General features: G+C 33.7%; 1 protein-coding gene across 6 annotated transcripts in view; it reads right to left on the reverse strand.

Moving 5' to 3' along the window:
- CDH18 (cadherin 18) overlaps nt 1-23,712 on the reverse strand; it is a 982,055-nt gene that overhangs the window by 228,098 nt on the left and 730,245 nt on the right. For all 6 annotated transcript variants that reach the window (XM_059416934.1, XM_059416937.1, XM_059416936.1 and 3 more), the window contains one exon: nt 20,773-21,067. In XM_059416934.1, the coding sequence (XP_059272917.1) occupies nt 20,773-21,067 (295 nt within the window). The remainder of the gene's footprint in view (nt 1-20,772; nt 21,068-23,712) is intronic.

A 23,712-nucleotide genomic window follows, 5' to 3' on the forward strand; every position in this document is an offset into this window, starting at 1 on the left:
TTTCCTGTGGCACACACTTAGCTGTTCCCATGCTAAGGATTAGTACTTTTCAGCTGATGTTTTATACAAAAAAAAATCTAAAAAAAAAGAAAAAAAGATTAAAGTACATAAAAAAGCTTTCAAGATATCTTTTCTACTATAAAACGTAAGCCCTGTTTCCTTTGGGAATTGCCCTGTGTCACTCTTTTCATTTGGTTTCTTTTTATACTATGCTTTATAAATAGCATGTATTTTGGGGAAAGTTACATATCAATGGTGAAGCAGAAGAGTGGACTTTCTTCAAAGTCTCTAAAGAACAATTTCAAATATTTAATAAAGCATTTTAATACAAGCAAATATTCTCTGAGATTGAAATCATTATGCATGACTTGTTGGAGTTCACAGCCCTGTGAAAATCTCAAGTGAATTAATGTTGAGCAAGAACTTTTGAGTAAAAATCAGCTGAGGATGTGTGAAGGCATAGAGCATCTCTCTGAAGGAATCTCACAGGACTTACTTCTCAGAAGGATTTTCCAGGGATTGGGAAAAAGCAATAGTTACCAAGATACAACTTAAATTTCATTCTACACAGGAGGACTGTAATTTCACCAACAGAGCAATAACACAGGATTCCAGTCATCATGTAATTTGATAAAGCTTTGAGTATTCACCCAGGACTCATTGGATTTTTTTTAAAAAAGTTGTTCTGCAAGAACACTTCTGAAACATCTGGTACCAAAACAAAAATCACTGTTGTAACCATGCATTTTAAATCATGGTTATCATTAAGTTCTGTGTATTTTCAATTAGATCCCTTTTATGGAACTGCTTAGTGTAAAATTGCACATTATTCAAGTAAATTTTATATTATAGTCCTTAAATAGAAAAAAATCATTAAGGAAGTAATACACCTTTACTACCAATGATGTGAAAAACACTCCTTTATATGCCATTCAATTTAATAATGACATTAATCTATTAAGAAAATTACATTTAATGCTATTTTACAGATGGAGGTACAGAGGTTCAAAAGGTTGTATAGTTGACAATTAGAAAAGGCAGAATTCAAGCCTGGTCCTCTCTGCTTTAGTATATGACATTCTTTCCTCTGAATTCTATCTCTCCAACCAGTCAGGATGGAGTTTAAGAGATCCATTCAGTTTAGTCTTCCACATTTTGGCGTGCATGTACGTTTCATTGATGGTATGTGATGGCAGTCCAAGTGCCTCTGTGTCGGGAGAGGTAGTGTTATATTTCACCCCTCTGTCTACGTGCTCAAAAGCCAAGTCATTATATACATTTTATAAAATAAAGATGTGTAGTAGAATAGTTAGGGGAAGCATTTCCCTGGTACTGACAACACTGTTGTGCTTTTCAGCAGCCTTCCTCACCAACAAATAAAAACAGATGCTAGAGGAAAATTGCAATACTGCAATACAGGAAAATTGCAATCCAGAAAAGAAACATGTGTCTACCCCTGTCTCTGTCTACCTCTCCTCCTCCCTCCCTCCTTCTTTTGGCTTAAGATGGTATCTCCGGCAATGTCTTGCTTTTCTGCAATGGTCCCAGCGCCCTCTTCGCTTCCTTCTTCCATGGGTCCAGGCAACCAAGCCTGGGTCAGGTAACCCTACTCTTCCAGACCTAGGGATACTAAACTCCTTCCCTGGTTGTCTTATGGTTCACGACTTTGTTTTTCACCTCTCTTCATTTCTGTAACTGATTCCACTATGTAACTTCTGCTCTTAATCGAACTGCCAGTGGATTTAATTTTCCTGCTTAAACTCTGTAATATAGAAGGCATTAACAGGTTTCTCCCCAACCATCCTTCATTGCTTTTGAGCAATGACTATAGTTTACCAAATAAAAGGTTAGGCTCTGTACTTGATTCTAATATACTTAGTACTTTTAAATAAAAATCTATGTGTTCTTTATATTCAAACTTTAAATTAGTTAACATATTAGAATCTGATGAACATAATTTGGAGAGTTGTTCATTGTATGCAAAATAAAATTATGAGATCTTTAAGAGAAAATGCTTTTTGAAGTGGAGAACATTTTCATATATGTATGAAAATATCATATATATACACACACTAATTGAAAATTTCAATACTTCTCTGAGTATTGACCAATTATTTATTTAATGTACTGTGTGTGGTAATTAAGACCATGTACTATTGCTGATTTAACATGTTTCTTATAAAAACTTAGAATTGTTTCTATAAATAGCTTTACTTTTCACTGTTTGGAAAGGATTCTATTAGAAAAATTTAAAAAAAATTACCAAATTCAGCGTTGTTCTGAATAATGCGATATTGTTTCAGCTGAATTTTCATTGAATAATAACAAAACCAGAAACAAAACCAAAAACGACAACAAAAAAGACAAAACAAAACAGAATACAAGAATAAAAATATTTTGTCCTTGCTTGATAACAAAGTTGTCAATAAAAGTTCAGAAGAATTTACTTAAAGATTATAGCTTATACTCATAATATAGACACTGTTTATTATATATACATATTTATATAATGTCTTAATATTTATGTTTACACAGATAATTCATATTCAATCACTACCTTTAATCACTGAGTAAAAAACTCTAATTTATTTACTTATTTTAACCAATTCGCTAGGAAAATGGATTTCTAAAATAGCATAGTAGCATAGTCTATGTATTTTTAAAATAGTGAAAAACAAATTACAACTAAACCATATATACATACAATTAGAAGCCTTTCTACTTCTTAGTTCCTATACCTACTCTCACCAGATTCACTTTTGAGTGTACCAAATTTTGGCCTACTGCTTTTTGTTTCATTAAAATTTAAAATTTTAATTGTATCACAATTGAAAAATATTCATTGATATACCATAACTGAAAATGAAGAATTCACTGCATCAGAGTTATCTCCCAATACCTCTCCCATTATATGATTTAATTACATTAATTTTAATTATGTTAGTTAATTTTATCACTATGGATAAAATGGTTAATTAAATTCCTTTATTTTGCCTCAATAATTTTAGGCAGCAAATATGCCCTTAATGATTTCTAAGGAAATATCAATACTTTACCATCTTTTCACTTTTAGTTTTTGTCAGTTATATGTTTTAAGTCATTGTAGTATACATTATATTATGTACTTCCTCTACAAAAAATGATTTTTGTGATTTTTCTATGTTTTTATTTGAGAGGCTGGATATAAATGGACAATGTCTAGGCCATATATAAAAATAGAACTCTGACTCATAATCTGTAGCAAGCAGTCCAAGAAATCAACCTGCTATCTACAATAAAGAACCAGGAGACAGGCTACTTATTTCCATAAATTAGGCATGTAGGAGGTTAAATGATTCTCCTTAACAACAATCCAGGAAGTCAAACGTACAACCCCAAATGACCAGGACCTGATCAATAACTTACAATAACTGTACTTTCTCTGCAGTTTTCCCCATTTTCAACTTAAAAGCAATCAGATAAAGCAAGACTCACATTCTTAACCAATCATAAAAGATGCTCTGTTTCTAGGTAGCTCACCTACAGCTTCTCTGTGACAAGAGCTTCCAATCATGGCACACTCAAAACTTTCTCTTTTGTCCACTATAAACCTCTCTCACTCTTCCGCCTGCTTTTGAGTGTCTGCCAAAATGTAAGTGATTGTGGTTAACTCTCTTGTTACAGCAAATTCTGAATAAATAGACTTTGCTCTTTAGCATTTGGTTGGTCTTTGTTTATTTCCAATAAACTATTTTTTAAAAAGTCAAGAATAAGCACTATTTGATTATATAAAAATATTCTCTGCAAAACCAGTTAATGCGACCCTAATAATCTGAAAAGATGCAAAAACCTTTATTTCTAAGATTTGTCACAAAAATGAGAATGTTACAAGTGTCAAGATCAAATGAGTTTTCATAATTCTTAGTGCATGTGGCATATTTCTACTTTTTTTCTAAACCCAATATATTCTTCTTTCTTGAAATCCTGCATAGTTTAGTAATTTGCTAAAGGTCAGAATATGTATTTTTAGAGTATTCCTGCTTAGGCACTAGATGTGGCTGCTGATTTTTCCTAATCTTTCCATGTCTGAAATTTTCTGAGTCCTTTCATATCTAAAAAAAATGATTTTCTCTAATATTTGATAATTTTGTTGCTGGGATTAAAGTAGAATTTTTAATATAGTTTGCTATTGCCTTTTCATTTCTATCTTTGCTCATGAAAACTGTAATATAGAGAAATATTTGTCCTTAAAAATATTTTCTATGTTACATTTTAAAATTTCTTCATTATCCAAGGATATCTGATATGTGGGTTTTCAAATTAGTAAATTAGTTTTCCTGTTTGATGCTTATTTATATTTCTTTAAGTTGAAAACTCAGGTTTTCTTTTGTCCAATATTTTTATTCTCCCTTCCACAACAAAAGTAAAATATTTCCAGTTGATCTCCCATGTCTACTACTGAATCATATAGGTGTTTCTACTTTGCCTGGTTTGTGCTACACAATGCCGGATGTCTCTGGCTTTTTTTGTGAGATCTCCAACTTAGTCTTCAGCTATGTTCATCACATAGTTCAGTCCATTGATTATTATTTGTTTTAATTTCAGCATCTTATTTTAATTTTATAAATCTATTTCTTTTTGCTCCTTGAAAACTTTACTTTTTATTTCAATGTACTCTTGTTGTTGTTGTTTTAAGATTTTATTTATTTATTTGACAGACAGAGATCACAAGTAGGAAGAGACGTAGGCAGACAGAGAGAGGTGGAAGAAAGTTCCCCGCTGAGCAGAGAGCCCAACGCAGGCCTAGATCCCAGAACCCTGGGATCATGACCTGAGCCGAAGGCAGAGGCATTAACCCACTGAGCCACCCAGGTGCCCCTCAATGTACTCTTGTTTAATGAATGCAATAAAATCTCATATTTCAATTAAGAAAAGTAGATTTTTAATTTAAATTGTTCTATCTGAATTATTCCTGTTATCTGTAATAGATATTTATTTGATTTGTTTATTGTAAATCTTTTTTTTGTATTTAAAATAATAAGGTGAAATACTATCTTTAAATGCCCTTACTAACCAAAATGATCTACAGATTCAGTACAATCCCTCCCAGAACCTCTAAATTCATGTAGAAACAGAAAAGACCCTGAATAGCCAAAGCAAACTTGAACAAAAAGAACAAAACTGGAAGCACCTCACTTTTTGATTTCATGATATATTATAAAGCCACAATAATCAAAACAATATCGAAACAGATACATAGAGTAAAATAAAGAACCTAGGAGAAAATATAGAGGGAGCTTCTTGACATTGGTCTTGCCAATGATTTTCTGGATATGACAACAAAATATGGAAAACAAAACAAAATAGACAAATGGAATTGCACGAAGCTACAAAGTTTCTGCACAGCATAAAAAACAGTCAAAAGAGTGAAAACACATTGGAAATAGAAGAAAATATTTGCAAACTATATACTTGGTAAAGAATTAATATCCAAAATATAAAAGAAACTCACACAACTCAATAGACCAAAAAAAAAAAAAAATAGTCTGATTAAAAAGATGCAAAGGATCTGAAGAGACATTTTTCAAAAGACATGCAAATGGCTAATGAGTACATGAAAAGGTGTTCAATGTCATTAACCATAAGGGAAATGTAAATGAAAAGCACAAAGAGATATGACTTCATATCTGTTAGAATCACTATTCTAAGAAAGATAAAAGATAAGAAGTGTTGGCAAAGGTGTGCAGAAAAGGGAACCATTATACACTGTTAATGGAAATGTAAACTGGTATACCCATTATATAAAGTAGTATAAAGTTTTCTCAAATTAAGAGAACCATCATATGATCCAGTTATCCCACTTCTGAGTATGTAAAAAGTCAAAAGTAAATGAAATAAATGAAATCACTATCTGAAAGACATATCTATACTCTCATGTCATTGCAGCATTATTCATAAATCCAAGATATAGAAACAACCTCAATGTCTAAATGTCCATCAATAGAAAAATGACTAGAGAAAGTGTAGTAAGAAAAAAAAAATATATATATATGGCACGTATATGGAAATTGTTCAGCCTTAAAGAAGAGGGAAATACTGCCATTTGCAACAATGCAGATAAAACTGGAGGTCATCATGCTGAAGAAATAACCAGAAGAGAAAGAAAAATATATTATCTTACTTATATGTGGAATCGAAAATATTCAAACTCATAAAGCAGAGAGTAGAGTGATAGTTTCCAGGGCCTATGGGATGAGGGAAATGGTTGGGATACTTCGGTAAATTTCCCTCACTGGGAGAAAACATAAAGCACTTTGTAAATTGCACCCTCAGACAAGTATAATAAATGTCTTCCTTCGTAAACTCCACTGTCATTTCTTTCAGAAAAGCAATCTTATAGTATTTTGTATGTCTTTCCATAACTTTATTTTGGTTCATTCAAAAGTCTGTCATGTGATTATGTATATTCTACACAAAACACTCTGCAGCTTCTTCTATACATAATAATATGTCATGGATATTTCCATGTTCAACTAAACAAATATAATTTCAATATCTACATGATATTCTACATTGCTTTTTGATGCATATTTAGATTTTTCTAGTTTGTTGCATTTTTATAGCTGTGGAACAAATTATCTTAAAGAGTTGAATAAAACAAAAGACATTCAATTTTCTTATATTTGTGTGTGTGTGTGTATGTGTTGCTATATACACACGATACTGTGGTAAGCTTTCAGAGTAGTGCCCTCTTCCAAAGGAGCACAGCTTCTCCAATATTCCATGCTTTAGAGGAAGAAGGTAATGGATTTAAGAGATCATTTCATTTATGAAGGCAAAAAAAAATGTCTGATCTGATCTTCTGAGTTCTCTCCTTACCAGTGGAGGAGAAGAAGAAAATATTTTCCATTTACTAAGATGGGAAGTGAAGTTAGCTAAGAGAAACTCAGGGGATCTCAAGAGGACTTGCAAATGAAAACAGAAAACAGGCAGCCATGACCATCAAAGACTGATAACTTAAAACTAGTAGGAAAAGAGACATCTGGTAGATGGCACCAGGAATCCAGAATGGCACAAACATTCGTCTTCCTCACTGTGCCATCTTTATCAGATCACTTTCCCTTTTATCTCTGCCTCATTACTGTACCTTCTAATTAGAACTGATCACAGTGTTTTTATTTAATTATTCATCGCTATGCTTTTCCCTATGTTTGATCACAATGAATTTACTCTGTATCTAATGGTTGAGCTTACCATACCTCATGCTGAGCCTTCTCTCTATACCTGAACACTGAGCATTGCACTTCACACCTGATTGCTATGCCTTTACTCTAGACTGCATTATTGTTCCTTTGCTCTGTATATGACTGTGAGAAAATGAAGAAAAACACTCAAAATGGTGTCTCAAAAAAGTAATTTGAAATAGTAGAATTAGGAGTCAAGTTCAGTGAAAAGTGAGGTTAAATGTATTGCATGTCTGAGTTTTGAGAATGAAATTTCAACATCATATGCCCTAAAACAGTGATTTCACACACAATTTTTTTCGATTTATAAAACTTTACAATAATTTCAATGTATGTGCTTTCATTAAAACATAGGGTCAATAGCATGCATTAATTAATTTAATTAATTTAAGTTGTGTTTATTTAAACAAAGCAAAGCATTATCTCCATCAAGAGACATGTCAAGCTCCAAGGCCAATTAATATAACAAAATGCACCACTGGCCACTATGGAAGTTTCATTTATCATATTTTTGCAACTACACACACATGACTTGCATTTAGAACTGCCAAAACTCTGATTGCTTTGTTTTGTATTCCAATTTTGTACATTGAGAGGCATACACATGAAAATCATTCTTTGAATATATTTTCTGAAAATATATTCAACCTTATATATATTAAAATATAAAATATATTTTATATTTGCTGAATATAAGGTTTCTGAATATATTTTCTGAAAATATATTTGCAAATATAAGGTTTCTGAATTGAGTCCATTTTATGATGAAAAAAGATATCCAGTGAAGTATTTTCCATTATAAACTGATCAGTTTTCTTAGGGAAATTCCAAGTCTAGTCTACTTTCATAAGGAGTAAGTGAAGAAACTAAGGAATCAGCAGTAGCATAAAGTGGAATCTGCTGATTCGTATACCTCCTTGAATAAAAATGAGAAACTAAATTGGCTTAAGTGGTCTTTTTTGCATTTACAACTAACTTTATTATATATATATAAGAAAATATTAATCATTTCTCAATGAAGCAGTAATAAATTTTTACCAGGTATAAGAACAATGTTGTTCAAAAAATTAAGAGGCAATATTTCTTCAAAATATTTCCTCAAAAAAAATCTTTTCTTTGAAAAGGGTCAACACGTAATTATTCAATAAAGATTGACAGACTATGATTTCAAGTGATGTGGTTATAATAATATAACAAAAGTAAGACAGCAAAACTTCTGGTACCCTTCTTCAAGAACCCTTGAAACTTGCACTTTTATACTAGTGAAATGCTGCTCTAGGAGTCCATATGAAATATGTTCTTACAGTCATTTCATTTCACTTTGTAAATATTTCCTTTGCTGTGTAGAAGCTTTCTTAGTTCAATGTAGTCCCGGTCGCTTATTTTTGTTTCTGTTCTTTTGTCTTTGTTATTAAATCCAAAACATCATTACAAAGACCAATGTCAAGGAACTTACCCTTATGCTTTCTTCAGGGGTTTTACAATTTCAAGTATTTAATGCATTTGAGTTGATTTTTGTTTATGATGTAAAATAATGATCCAGTTTCATTGTTTTTCGTGAGGCTGTCCATTTTCCCAACACCATTTATTGACGAGAATATCCTTTCCCCATTATATATTCTTGGCTCCTTTGTCAACAATTGACCATATATACATGAGTACTTCTGGTCTCTCCATTCCATTGATCTAGGCATCTGTTTTTTGTCAGTACTATACTGTTTTGATTACTACAGCTTTGTAATATAATTTGGAATCAGGAAGTGAGGCCTCCAACTTTGTGGCCCCCCCCCACAAAGATTGCTTTTGATATGAGGTGTCTTTTGAGGTTCCATGAAAATATTTGTATTGTTTGTTCTAGTTCTGTGAAAACTGCCACTGACATTTTATTAGAGTTGCATTGAATCTGTAGGTCACTTCAGACAGAATGGACATTTAAACAATAGTAATTCTTCCAATCCATGAACATGGAATACCTTTTCATTTATTTGTGTCCTCTTCAGTTCATTTTATTGATGTTTTACAGATTTCAGTTCACAGATCTTTCACCTCCTTAAATTTATTCCTTAGTATTTTATTCTTTTTGATGCTCTTATAAATGGGATTGTTTTCTTAATTTATATCTTTCTTGTAGTTCACTGTAAAACGGAAGCTGTTTTGAGCCACTAGGTTGTGGGTTGATCTATTACAAAAGACTAGCTAACCAACACAAGAGATAAGTTATGAAAAGAAAAACGTTGTGAAAATTAGAAATTTTTGTTCAATTTTCACTCTTATTAGTTGTCCAATGTGACTCCTCACAGGCACTTTTAATTTACTGTGTAGCATAGCAGTGTCAGCCTCATTTCATTGAAATTAGTTGCTTCTGAAGTTATGCCCCAGAGTAATGATTTTAAAATGACTACTAGAATCCTGGAAGCTATCCAGGGTGAAGCTCCCAAGATGTTTGGCCAGAACTAAATCAGTCCCCCAACAAGCAGTGCAATAAAGTAAGCACAGCTGGTGTCTCTTCTTGTTGCTCTGCAACAAAGAACACAGCTGCAAATGGAAATAGGCCTGGGAGTTAGAGATTGGAGAAGAACAAAGACATGAAAAAGAGTAGGATGTTTCAATGAATCTCCGAGGGCAAGGCACCCTGTGGTTCTTGAGGGTCATACAGTAAAACTTCTTATCTTTTTTTTTTTTTTTAATGCCAAACTAAGAATCAGTGCTCCACTGAAGTTGAAGCTTATAAATTACATACTTATAGTCTTGATAAAATGTAATATTTTGGTCTCTCTCCCATAAATCGAGATCTATTATTTCTATAGTCTGTTCTTTCTTAAATATTAGTAAATTATTTTTACTTATAGGTATCTTTTATTAATATATAGAAGAAAAAAAGTAGAGACTTATATGATTCCTTATAGATACACTGTTGTGAAAAAAAAAAGATGTGAAATTTATTTTCAGGCAAATTACACTGTGATCTAGTATAGTTACTCTAGAAATAATTGCTAGATGTAAAGTAATTATTTTTGAAAATTTAGAGTGACTGAAAAATAACTAAAACTTGACTGAAAAACAATTAAAACATATCAAAAACTGTTTATTCTAGGTAAAAGGAAGACTATAATTGCAAAAAATTGGGGTATATTTCTGTAAAAAATGGAAGAGGCAAAATTATCCTTTAAAACTATTATTTTTATGAAAGAGTTGCTCAATATACTTGATAAAACACCTTTACCAGCTCTTTATAACAATATGACATTCCAGTATCACTAAAGGTCTTGAGACACTTACAATGTCCTTTCTGAGAATGGCAATGCTGTTTACGAGTACCTTTCTCCTGATGCTATTTTCATTTCTTAAACACCACACATGCACTAGACTGCTGGCTCCAAAAGCAGGTGTGATTTCATCCCATAGTTATTTTCCTCTTTGTGTCATGATAATCAGTATTATTTACTTTTTACTTCATATTCTTAAAATTCATCTCTGAAGAACTTAGACTTTTAATCAAGTTATGTTAAACCAAAAAGTTAAATAAGTACTTCTTTAAAGTTCTTTGAATGACAAAGAAGAAAATTCTTGTATAGAATAATTGCTAGGAGGTGGTAAAGTCATAAAGACTGGCATGATAATGTACTGCATACCAGAAGAAAAAAAGAAAGAAAAAATGTTAAACATTCATTGATAAAACGTGTGCAAGTGTCTTTGTGGACCTATCCAGGTCCATAATATTATGTTCTTCTGTCCACCCATGTTCATTTTGTTTTATTTGAGGTATTTTTAGGTAAGTAAAAAAAAAAAAATTGCAGTAGTTACAAGGCATTCGTCATAAATTAAGTGGTCCTATTCTAAACCAACACTATAACAACAAGCAGATTTTCTTTTTTTAAAACGAGAGTCTTAATGACTCTCTAGTAATCATACAGTTACACTTTGTTTTGTGCTCACAAATAACCTTTACTCAATAGTGTACCTCACTGTTTTCATAATATAATATATTTTAATATGACAGTTAATGTTAACCATGAAAATTGGTGACCTGGGCAGATAGAATTGGTTTTGGTCATAAAATATATGAGTATTCTAAGACTATGAGATTCCCTTTGGAAGTGACTATAAATTTAACAAGTAGCATATTCTCCAATTCATGTTTCTACTTTGAAATGCGTTAAAAAATTCTTCCTCGCAGAGAGCATTTGGCAATGTCTGAAGACACTGTAATATGGTGGTGATAGAAAGGATGCTACTAGCATCTAATGTTCGAAGGCCAGAGATGCTACTGAACATCCTACAAGGCATAGGGTAGTCCCCCAGCAAAGAATCATCTATCTAGGGACGCCTGGGTGGCTCAGTTGGTTAAGCAGCTGCCTTCGGCTCAGGTCATGATCCCAGCGTCCTGGGATTGAGTCCCACATTGGGCTCCTTGCTCTGTAGGGAGCCTGCTTCTCCCTCTGACGCTGCCTGCCACTCTGCCTGCCTGTGCTCGCTCTCGCTCTCTCTCTCTCTGACAAATAAATAAATAAAATCTTAAAAAAAAAAAAGAATCCTCTGTCTACTATGTCATCTGGTGGCAAGGTTGACAAAGCCTGCTGTAGAGGGGTATGATTCCTAGATAATAGTTGAAATTACACGATGTAAACCGAAGAGGTAAAGAAAAACATTGTATTAAAACATGCATCTAAAAACACTCCTTCATTTTGCACCTTTCTTAATTAAATCATCCAGGATGCCACAGACTTTGCTGATTATTATTATTCACTGACAAGAAACATGCAACCGCATTTTGCTTTAATCACTGGTAATAGAGCACACAGCAATTACTTGGAGGCTTCATGACTATTACTTAGCATGAAAGATATACAAGAAACAATAATCTGATAAACACTTGCACACCCAGGGGTCTCTTGTGCTGTTTTCTCTGAATTCCTATAGCACATTCAGCTAAACTGTAAAGGGAATTCACCATTTGCATGACAATCCTGTTTCTTTTCCCCTTAACACATGCGCACACACATATATGCACATACACGCACACACACGTGTACACGCACACAAGCACACACACAAACATTCCTAAGTAGACCATAAACCCAGAAGGAAGACAAGATTTTTTTTCATCATTGTATCTTCTATGTGGAGTCCTTGTCTAACTAACAAACCCCTGCACACTATGTAAGATTCTTTGAGGACAACTTCTCTAAATTTGCAAGTGAATTCCCTGTCCACTTTATGGTTCCCTTATATTTTGCTTATCAAACAATATTGAGATTTTCTGTTTATATGTCTGTAGCCTGTTCAAGTTTAGGAACCTTGTTTCCTTTTTCTTTCTTTCTTTTTATTTTTTTTCTTGTTTTTTACCATTTTTTCACTAACCACTATTAGTTCTCAGCATCTAAAAATGACTTCTCTCTCTCTCCAGAAAGAACTAAAGTCATACAAAAAGACAGGTTTTTTTTAATGGCTAGGTAATTCAAACCCAATTAATTAGTTTGTCAGACACCATATGCTGAGAAAAATTTTTGTTGTCACCTGTCTACAGTACTAGCTATTATTAGTATTAGAAACCTATATATCTTTAAGTATTACTGTTATTTAAAGTGGTTTTTTTTATCATAAGTCTGCATTTCACTTTTTATTATCACTATATATATGTGTGTGTGTACATATATATACACACACATACATATATATATACACACACATACATATTATATATAGTTTTTAATAAAGAAGAATGCATTTCTCTGATATCAGATAAAACCACAACCCATTTTTTGAACTAAGTGCCTTCACCAGTATGTTTCTTTTTTTTTTTCAGTATGTGTGTTTCTTTGAGATAAGTCCTATGTGCACATACACTGTTTAACACACACTTATCTGTCTAAAATAATCCATTCCACATGTATTTCTGAAAACTTTTTTCTCATTAAAACAATATAAATCTTCATACCTCACTATATACATACAAATTCATTCATTTTAGGACTATATAGGTAACCTGTATATGTTTGAAGAGTCATTTACTTGAAAACTTCCTTACTGGTAAACTTTTCAGTGTGTTTCCAATGTTTCGCTATTATGAATAACACTGTGATGAACATCCTTTCACATGTATCTTTTTAAAATTTGTTTGTTTTTATTATTATTTATTTAATTTATGTTAGTCACTGTACAATACATCATTAGTTTTTGATGTAGTGTTCCAAGATTCATTGTTTACATACACCACCCAGTGCCCCATGCAATCCATGCCCTCCTTAATACCCACCTCCACGCTCGCCCATCCCCCCAACCCCCTCCCCTCCAAAACCCTCAGTGTATTTCTCAGAGTCCACAGTCTCTTATTGTTCATCTCCACCTCCCACCCCGCCTTCACTTTTTCTTTCCCTCTCCTAATGTCCTCCATATTATTCCTTATGCTCCACAAAGAAGTGAAACCATATGATGACTGACTTTCTCTGCTTGACTTATTTCACCCAACATAATTTCCTCCAGTCCCATCCATGCTGAAGCAAAAGTTGGGTATTCACCCTTTCTGATGGCTGAGTAATATCCCATTGTATACATGGACCATATCTTCTTTAGCCATTTGTCTACTGAAGGCCACCTTGGCTCTTTCCACATGTATCTCTGTGTAACCATGTGAATGTATCTCGTGGTCTATAATCCACGAGACCATGAGCTCATTCGGTCTATAATCTAGATTGTGTAACAAAAGGATATATTCTCAATTTAAAATATTGTTAAATTGCTATCCAAAACAACCGTGGGACTTCACCTGTCTGTTAATGGCTCTGTACATTAACAACTTTGTGAATTATCAGACTTGTATACTTCAGTAGGTGAATGTTTGTTTCTCCTTCTCTTTCATGGTTTCTTAAATTACAAATGAAATTTGAGGTTTTCCTTTGAATAATTAACACATATCATTTTTCTGTGACTCTCCTGCTAAAGTAATTTCCCCATACTTTTATTTGATTGTGACATATTTTTGTTATTAAAAAATCCCCTTATGTAATAAAGATTAGTTCTCTGTCAGCCAGGCATGTTAACCGGTATTTTAGTTCATCTTTCATTTATTAGGTTTGGCATAATTATTTGACACTTGTATTTTCAAATGTTTATTCATCCAAATTCATATCTTAGTGATTGATGCTTATTGCATCTTATCTTACATTAGAAAAACCCTTCATATACGTGTTTGTTTTGTTTTTTAGTGGTTGTGTTTTCATAAGCAGATTCAAAGTTTCAGTTTTTATAGTTTAATCACAGATTGATTTACTAGGAACTCTGTCCTTAAGTGTGGGGGAGAATCACACTATCCTATTGTCTCAACATCATGAGCACACTGGTCCTCCACCTGAACCCACTCCTGAACTCAGTTAATGAGGTTACTTTCCACTGCTCGACAGCCCCATTTGTTTCACTGTGCACAGTATCTGCAATCACAAGGTTTTTCAGCTTTCGGCACACATACCTACATGTAAACTGTCCATTGTCTTTATCCACACTATATCTACTGTATACATTTTGGAGTTGTTAGAAAATTCTTTTTCTAAAGCATATCCTTATTGGACTCTCTAGGGATTAGATTTCCAATATAAATAAATGTCTATTTCCTTACTCTCGGGCTATGTAAGATTAATTTTCTTCTTCATGGTATGTAGCCATCCCCAAATCCAATTCTTTAAAACAAAGAGGAACATCATAATAACATCAAATTTATCCTCACAAGTCAAGAAAAGAAACCCCCACTTCTGACTCAATAAACTGCACAGATTCTGGAACATCCAGTATTTTTGTTATAATTGTTCCATAAATAGCCTGATCCAGATTTTATATTTTTAACTATATTAAAAAAAACTGGGGACTTAAAGGCTGAATCTGTCTCTGGCTTAGCAATCTTTTCCAGTTGTACTTCTTACTAGCCATGTAGTCTTGGTCAAATTATTTAATTCTATGTATCAGTTTAATCTTCTGCAGAACAAGGGTAATCATAATGGTGCCCTTATGATGTGAGCAAAAAATTACTACAAAGTACATCCAATGCCTGGCACATAGTAATTGCTCAATAAATATTCCTTGATTTTGTTTCAGTGATCATTACCATGATTGCTTTGACAACCTATAGTCAGATCCTGGCAAAACTAACTGGTTGTTCACATCTAAAAATTATTTTAATAGATATATTGAAAGCCATAATATATATATATATATATATATATATATATATATATATATATATACAATTATATACATATGTGTTTTTTTAATACATACTAAGACTAACGTCTTACAAGGGAAATTCACATTATATTAGTCCTAATAACATTTTTTATTCTTTTTTTTTAATTTTTTATTTTTTATAAACATATATTTTTATCCCCAGGGGTACAGGTCTGTGAATCACCAGGTTACACACTTCACAGCACTCACCAAAGCACATACCCTCCCCAATGTCCATAATCCCACCCCCTTCTCCCAAACCCCCTCCCCCCAGCAACCCTCAGTTTGTTTTGTGAGATTAAGAGTCACATATGACATTAAATCTATTCTAAAAATGAATATTTTGCAATGTTTGTAATAATCAGAAATTTTATATACCCCAATTTTTTAAAACCTTTAAATAAATGATTCATTTTTACCTCCAAAAAAAAAATAAAATAAAGTATGAATACCCAACTTTTGTATCAACATGGACAGGACTGGAAGAGATTAGGCTGAGTAAAATAAGTCAAGCAGAGAGAGTAAATTATCATAGGGTTTCATTTATTTGTGGAGTGTAAGAAATAACACCGAGGACATGGGGAGATGGAGAGAAGGGAGCTGGGGGAAATTGGAGGGGGAGGTGAACCATGAGAGACTATGGACTCCGCAAAACAATCTGAGGGTTTTGAAGTGGGGGGTGGAATTTGGGTGAGCCTATTGGTGGGTATTATGGAGGGCATGTATTGCATGGAGCACTGGGTGTGGTGCATAAACAATGAATTCTGGTACACTGAAAAGAAATTAAAAAAATAAAAAAATTTAAAAACATCAAAAAAAAAAAACTAACTGGTTGTTTTGGGTTGATCAACTTTTGATTTTCTGCAGAACTCAAAGTCAACATTGAAATGTTCAATTTCCTTTTCCCTGCTGATCAAAACTTCTATGAATGCAATTGATTCTACAGCTGATTGCAAGCAAAATTTAAAAACCTGAAATCAACTGTTAGCTGCATCATAGGCAAAAAGGGACATAGCTGTCCTAGGACAATCAACCAGCACCACAAGTGCATAGAAAGAGAAATAAGTGCTGACTTATGTGTCATTCCCAAATCAAGGCACTTCATGGAAAATGGCATCATTGTTTCTTATCTGATGCTGACACCATTCTCACCATTCTTTTGGATTCAGTATTGGTTTCAATTTTTTGCTTTTGGGGTCCTTGCTAAATCTAGAATTTGTCCAAGTACCAATTCATATTCCATGTAGCTGTATGTATCTGAGATCCAACAAAAGAGCTTAAATGAAAAGGGGTTTACTTTGTTAAAAGGATGATTTTGGCCTTGGCAGGCCTGGGATAGAACATCAACTCTGTAACAGAATCACTCTTCCAGACCCGTTTAACTTTCTGCCCCATCTCCCTTAGCAGGAGGCTTCCACCCTTACGGTGCCCGTGGGCTGCGTGTCCATTACCACATTTCACTATGAGCCGGGGGTGAAATATGTGTGTCCTAGATGAAAGGGAGTGGTGAGACATGAATACGTGATTCTGCATCATGTCACGCTGAACAAAACGGATTTGTGGCAACACTAAAAGAAAGGCTGAAGAGCAGTTAGAGAACGAACAGTATCCACCTAAAGGGAAGCAGCCCAGTCTTACCGTTTATAACAAATAACATATGTTCGTGTACATGTGTATATTCAGCAGGGCTGGCAGAACACCAGCTGTCCTCGAGCAGCAGATGCCTCGTCTAGTCTATCAGAACCGTGATGCTATCCTCCGTTACTCCCCCCGCCCCCAGGCTCATCCCCTGCAAGCCCTTACAATGGGGATTGGCGAACTTTTTTCTGTGAAAGTCAACATGGAAATACTTTGGGCTCCGTGAGCCAAATGGTCTCCACTGCAGCTTCTCAGTTTTTCCACTGTAATGCCCAAACTACCCTAGACAATATTTAAATGAATAAGTGTGGCTGTATTCCAGTTAAACATTATTTACTAAGCAGAGAGCGATCTGAGTTTGTCTCCTCTGCCATTGTTGGCTGGTCCTTCCTCTATAATATTGCTTTTTAATTCTAAAATCAGAATCAATGCAAATATCACCCATTCTACAGTATATATGTAAGGTTAGTTTCTCCCTCCACTAACTTTCAGAGCATCTCCTATACATTCATATTAAATGTACATTAGATGTTATGATGATGCTTTTTTATTTATTTTTTATTTCTTAGTGAGCTCTCTCTCTCTCAGTGGAATCATGCCTAATCATGCCTAGAAGCACAGTAAAACCTGCTCTGTTTTGTTCTTTTTTCTCTACCTTTTTTTTTTAATGGATGCTTCTTTTTTTTTTTTTTAATAGATGCTGTTAGATGCTTTTTTTTTAATTTGAGAGAGAGAAAGAATGAGAGAGAGCACTGTATCTTGGGGGTGGGGGAGAGGGAGGGACGGAGGGAGAGGGAGAAGCAGACTCCCCGCTGAGCAGAGAGCCTGATGTGGGGCTCCATCCCAGGACCCTGAGATCATGACCCGAGTTGAACTCAGACACTTAACCAACTAAGCCATCCAGGTGCCCCTTTTTCTCTATTTCTTTCACAAATTAGATATTTCTCTCCAACCATACTCATCTCAGTAGAAGAACTCAGGAATATTATTTCCCATTCCCATCCTCCTGGATGAACACAGAAATGTGGCTTGTTCCTATGTCCTCAAACTATAGCCTGTGCTGCAACATTTCCTTTAAGCTTTATGATTCTTAGATTGTACGGTATCCTTTAGCACCCTCAAATGTACCCATTTTTATTTAATTGTGTACACACAAAAACACATATTTCAGGGTACATGTCCTTTTCTTTTTTTTTTTTTCCCCCTCTCCTTGTCATTTTCCTTAACTTTGAGGATCTGTGTTTGGATTCATTTCAACAATTTTTAATTTCAACATTTTCTCGAATATATTTTTAGATAAGATAAGGTGAGGATCTTCTTTCTGGATCCTTCCCCAAACATTTCTTTTACCTTGAGAAATGAATCATATTTTGATGAACAAGGGATTTGGGGCTTCAGTTTGTTTGTTTATTTCTTTGTTTTTTCTTTGTATGTTGTACATTCAACTGTCAATCAGATTCTAATATTTCAAGTGACAAATATGATATATATCTAGATACATAAATTTGTAGGTAATTTTAAAATATCTAAAAGTGTAAAATTTTCTTGTATTTGGATTTTAGGTAATTGGCCAGGACTTACCTAGGTTTAATTCTTATTCTAACCCCTCCTCAAAAACTGTATTAAACTCATAAATTCAGTATGTTCTTCACCTCAAGGAAAAAAAATATTATCCATTCCTTCCTTTACTCTTTTGCTGCCTGGGAACATCTGTCATTCACATGAAAGGTCTAATGAATCTTATAAGTCTCATCTTGTACCACAATTCCCAAATTGGGGGTATTTTTTGCTCTCTGATTTTTAGTTACTTCTTCCAGTCTAATATATTATCAAGTTCCAGGACAATAATTTGGATTATATCAATGATCATTCATACCCTAATCATATGCTGATACTTTGTTGTTTATGAGTTGCAGAAACATGGCTCTCAGCTACAGAAATCTCTGTAGTACCCCGACAACACCAGGGCTCTTGTTATCCTCTGCTCAGTACACTTGCTTGGTGATCACTGTTCTGCCTGTGTTTTTCTTTGATCTTTGCCCCCCGGTTATAGCGGCTTTGCTTGTGCCCCTTGGCACTCTTACGTAGCCTCTAGAAGAATCCTTACCAATGGCATTTTCACAAATGGCGGAGTCACAGAGCTCTGGTCTTGTGAGACTAAAGGAGGCTAGCAAATGGGGTGTCAGTTCCTTGACAAGGTGAGAGAAGGAAGTCTGTTCTAGAGTTTCCACTAAACTCTCACCTGCCAGGCTTCATGGTGTTGAGCTCCTCAGTTTCCCTTCAACTTTCCTAATAGAACAATAGGCCTGAGTGACTTCTGGGCCTCTCCCCAAGTTCTCTGGCGCTGATTCCTCTGTTCTACTCTGGTAGAATCGCTTTCTACTCTGAGACTCTGAGCAAGAACTAGTCTTGTCTTTCTAACCTGCTTCTCCAACAGCTTCAGGAGTCTTCTTCCTAGCTCATGAGAACTAATATGGACTCGAGCAGAGAAGGGAAGAAACTACAATCTTCCATTAACAACCTATATGTATACAGGATGAAGAATGTTAACTAAACTTGTTGTGGTGTAAGTGTAAGTGTAAGTGAAGGTATTTTGCTGCACATCTTAAACATATACACAGCTGTATGTCAGTTATATCTAAAAAACATTTTAAAAATCAAAATTTAAAAAGCTTATATATATTCAAATACCTAACAATTTGATTAGTGACTATAATAACCCTAGCTCAAACTAATAGTCATATAGACTTACATATATAATAATGTTCACATATAAGCTCAAATATATAAAATCTTTACTCAAAAATTGTGTTCTAAATCCCAGCTTAGAGTCTTACAGAGATAGTCAAAAAAGTATCATAGTTCTAACTTCAATTTAATGATTTAGAAAATCTGTCATATAAGATAAAAACGAAATATAAAGTAGCTACACAGCAGAGATTTGTAAGTGAAGAGAAAGGCCCAGATCATCAGAGTGGCTAGAGACCTAGATCATAACCCATCAACTGCAGGGTAAGCTCTACATTCAGGAGAACATGGTGTCAATTTCTTCTTGGCTATTTTCTAAATATACGAATTTGGGAAATCACCTCAGTATGGTATGGTGGCTAATACATCGTTAAAATGGTATACAAAGTACTTTAATGATTATTTTATGTTTTAAAATAAGGTATGTAAAAACTTATGAGTATTTAAAAAGTTTTATTGAATATGGTAGCTATTACTTGCCTTTTTAATGTTATATTTTGGTCATATACTGAAAGCTTAAAAGACATGTAGCAAAAGATTTCAGACATTATAATGTCTATTTTTATTCCTGCAAATTGTCACCTTGAATGTGTTGATATCTTTGTAGCATGACACATGAGGAAATTGTATCGTCAAAGCCTGTGTCAAGCAAGAATTGCTGGTGTTTTCCCATTAACGACTTTTTTTTCTTTCCCTGATACCAAACCATTATCTATACTTAGAAGTTCAGAAATTAACATTAATAATATTATAATCTAGAGCCAATATCTATAGCTAGACCCAATATCCTTTAACATTTTAAGCTACATGTAAATATCAAAATATTTTGAAATTTCTTCAGATTTCTGCACACCCAGGTAGAAAATGAAAAACTGGTCTTCAAATGATGATTTTTTTTTTGATTCTCAAAAATATATTAACTGCCAAAGTAAACAATGATTATTCTTACCCATATCCGACATTTCAGGCACAGTCACGATGTATGGTCCATCTGTGAACTTTGGAGCATTGTCATTGATGTCTTGTACTTTGATTATGAACTCGGATTCAGGTTCAAGAGGCTTGTTTGTTCGTCTGTCAATAGCTTGGGCATGAAGCACATAATGGGTCTTCTGCTCTCTGTCTAGGCTTTTCGTTGAGTGGATGTCACCAGTGGTATCGTCAATGATAAATATAGTCCCAGCACCTTCTCCAGTAAGAATGTATTTGACAGACCCATCACCTTTGTCTGAATTGGAGTGCAGCTAAAAAATAAAAATTAAATAATTTAGCTTGCAATTATATTACAACCTAACATCATGTTACCTTAAAATTATCTATATTACTTTGATCATCGCTTTTATCTCCACAGAGTCCCATAGATTACTACAGTCATTTATTTTTCTACAGTTCTTCTCTTCTTGGTACTGATATGGATATTTTTATCATGATCTAAAAAAAGCAATTATTGACTTATGGGAAATTAATAGATAATACTAATTAAAAGAAAAATAACAACCCTTAATGTTATTCTACTAAATCACCACATCACTAACTACAGAAAATAGAATTGGAAAAAGAAATCACCAGTAAACACTTTCCCTTCAATTCTTTCAGGAATAATGATTTTTTAAAATTAATTTTTTGACATTTTGTTTAAAATTTAAAATTTTAAAAAGAAAAATATATATGGTAGGAGAAAATTCATATTGTTAAAAATTTCCACAAGAGAGGCACTGATTTGTTACAGAGATATTAATTTTATAATTTGAAAAATGTTTACAAAGAATATTTTCCAAATTATGTTCAGATTTAGAACATTAAGAACATTAAAATAGATTAAAATGAAACATTTTATTTTTTAAGTTTGTCTGTTTGTTTGTTTATTTATTTATTTATTTTTAGTAATCTCTTTTCCCAGTGTGGGGCTTGAACTCATGACCCAGAGACCAAGAGTCACATGTTCTACTGACTGAGGTCAGGCAGGCATCCTTTCTCTTTTAATTATGAAACTCTAATTCAAAATTTGTATCATAGTGGTGCATTTAATCAGTACATAGTCCTATTTTTTTTTAAAGATTTTATTTATTTATTTGACAGAGAGAGATCACAAGTAGACGGAGAGGCAGGCAGAGAGAAAGAGAGAGAGGGAAGCAGGCTCCCTGCCAAGCAGAGAGCCCGATGCGGGACTCCATCCCAGGACCCTGAGATCATGACCCGAGCCGAAGGCAGCAGCTTAACCCACTGAGCCACCCAGGCGCCCCTACATAGTCCTATTTTTATAATTAATTAAAACAGTAACAAATTATCACTCATTAAAATGAAAATAATGGAATATCATTTTAATAGATATTGTAGAAGTAATATTTCAGCAGAAAAGAAGTATTTAGTAAGAAAGATAAATACATACGAAGATAATTATAAAACTTTTTTATTATTTAAACATCAGGAAATGTTTTTATTTATTTATCTTAAAGAGAAAGACAGAGAGAAGAGAACACAGGTTGAGGGACAGAGGGAGAGGAAGAGAGAATCTCAAGCAGACTCTGCACTGAGCGCGGAGTCCGACACAGAGCTCAGTCTCATGACCCTGAGATGACCTGAGCTGAAATCACGATTTGAATGCTTAAGATTTGATTCAAATCAAGATTTGAATGCTTGGGGAGCTATCCAGGCACCCCAAGAAATGCTTTTATACTGCATTTAATTCATACTTCAAAATGTATTACAACTTGTGCCATCTTAGTTAAATATTTTCATAAGGGCCTCTGCTATATTTTTTAATTCAATTTAATTTTATTTTTGTGTTTTCCAAAATTCATTGTTTATGCTATATTTTTAACTAGGAACAACACAATATTTTCTCAAATCTTAACATACATTTGAAGAATTGTTTCTCCCAAGAGATCTGAACAGTTACTCTTGATGTGAAACCTTTTTGTTTACATAACCTCAACTACTCACCTTTTGCTCATTTCTGACACTTGAAAACATTGAAAAATATAACCTTGTTCATATAGCTTTCGGGTTTCTTGCCATAATAAAGAGAAATTTTTCAAGGATTATATTAAAGTCTCTGAACTCTTAGAAGACATTTTTTAAGAAGATAAAATATAGAAAAATATAATAAACTGTGACCAAGAACTCTTCTATGGTAAAATGGAGGCAACTGAAATATAAATTATAGTATATAAAAAATAATCCTATCTCTTCTTGAAAATGTGTAAGACATAAACGGAGACAAATTCTGAAGGTAGTCACTTAGCAAGATTCAGCAAATTACATCTTCTTAAAACTTTTTTTTTTTAAGATTTTATTTATTTATTTGACAGACAGAGATAACAAGTAGGCAGAGAAAGAGAGGGAGGAAGCCGACTCCCTGCAGAGCAGAGAGCCCGATGCGGGGCTCGATCCCAGGACCCTGGGATCATGACCAGAGCTGAAGGCAGAGGCTTTAATCCACTGAGCCACCCAGGTGCCCCAAAACTTTTTTTTTTTTTGAGCTTTATAAGGAGGCGTAAGAAATCCATTAGCAAAATATGAAAAACATAGCTTTCAAAGATTCACACTTCATTAGTAAATTAACTACTGAAAGAAGAATGCAGAATGGGTTGTGTGGAGATAGTTATATGCATGGATGGAAATGTATTTAGTCATCTTTTTATGTTTCTTAACCTATCTTTTTAGCACCTAGAGGGAGGGTTTATCATTTATGAAGTAGACACCTGCAAAATATCAAAAGAGCAGCTTGTTTCACATTCTGCAACTTTGCTTTAATCCATAACCAAATCATAGCAATGTAAAGCGACAAATTCATTAAACGTCTTTAAAAACACTTTCTCAAACACTCTTGTTATTAAATAAAGTGTGAGGCAGTTTTATTAGCTATTGTTATACTATATATAAGTTA

Source organism: Mustela nigripes, chromosome 12 (genome assembly GCF_022355385.1).
Source record: "Mustela nigripes isolate SB6536 chromosome 12, MUSNIG.SB6536, whole genome shotgun sequence".
Taxonomy (NCBI): Eukaryota; Metazoa; Chordata; class Mammalia; order Carnivora; family Mustelidae; genus Mustela; species Mustela nigripes.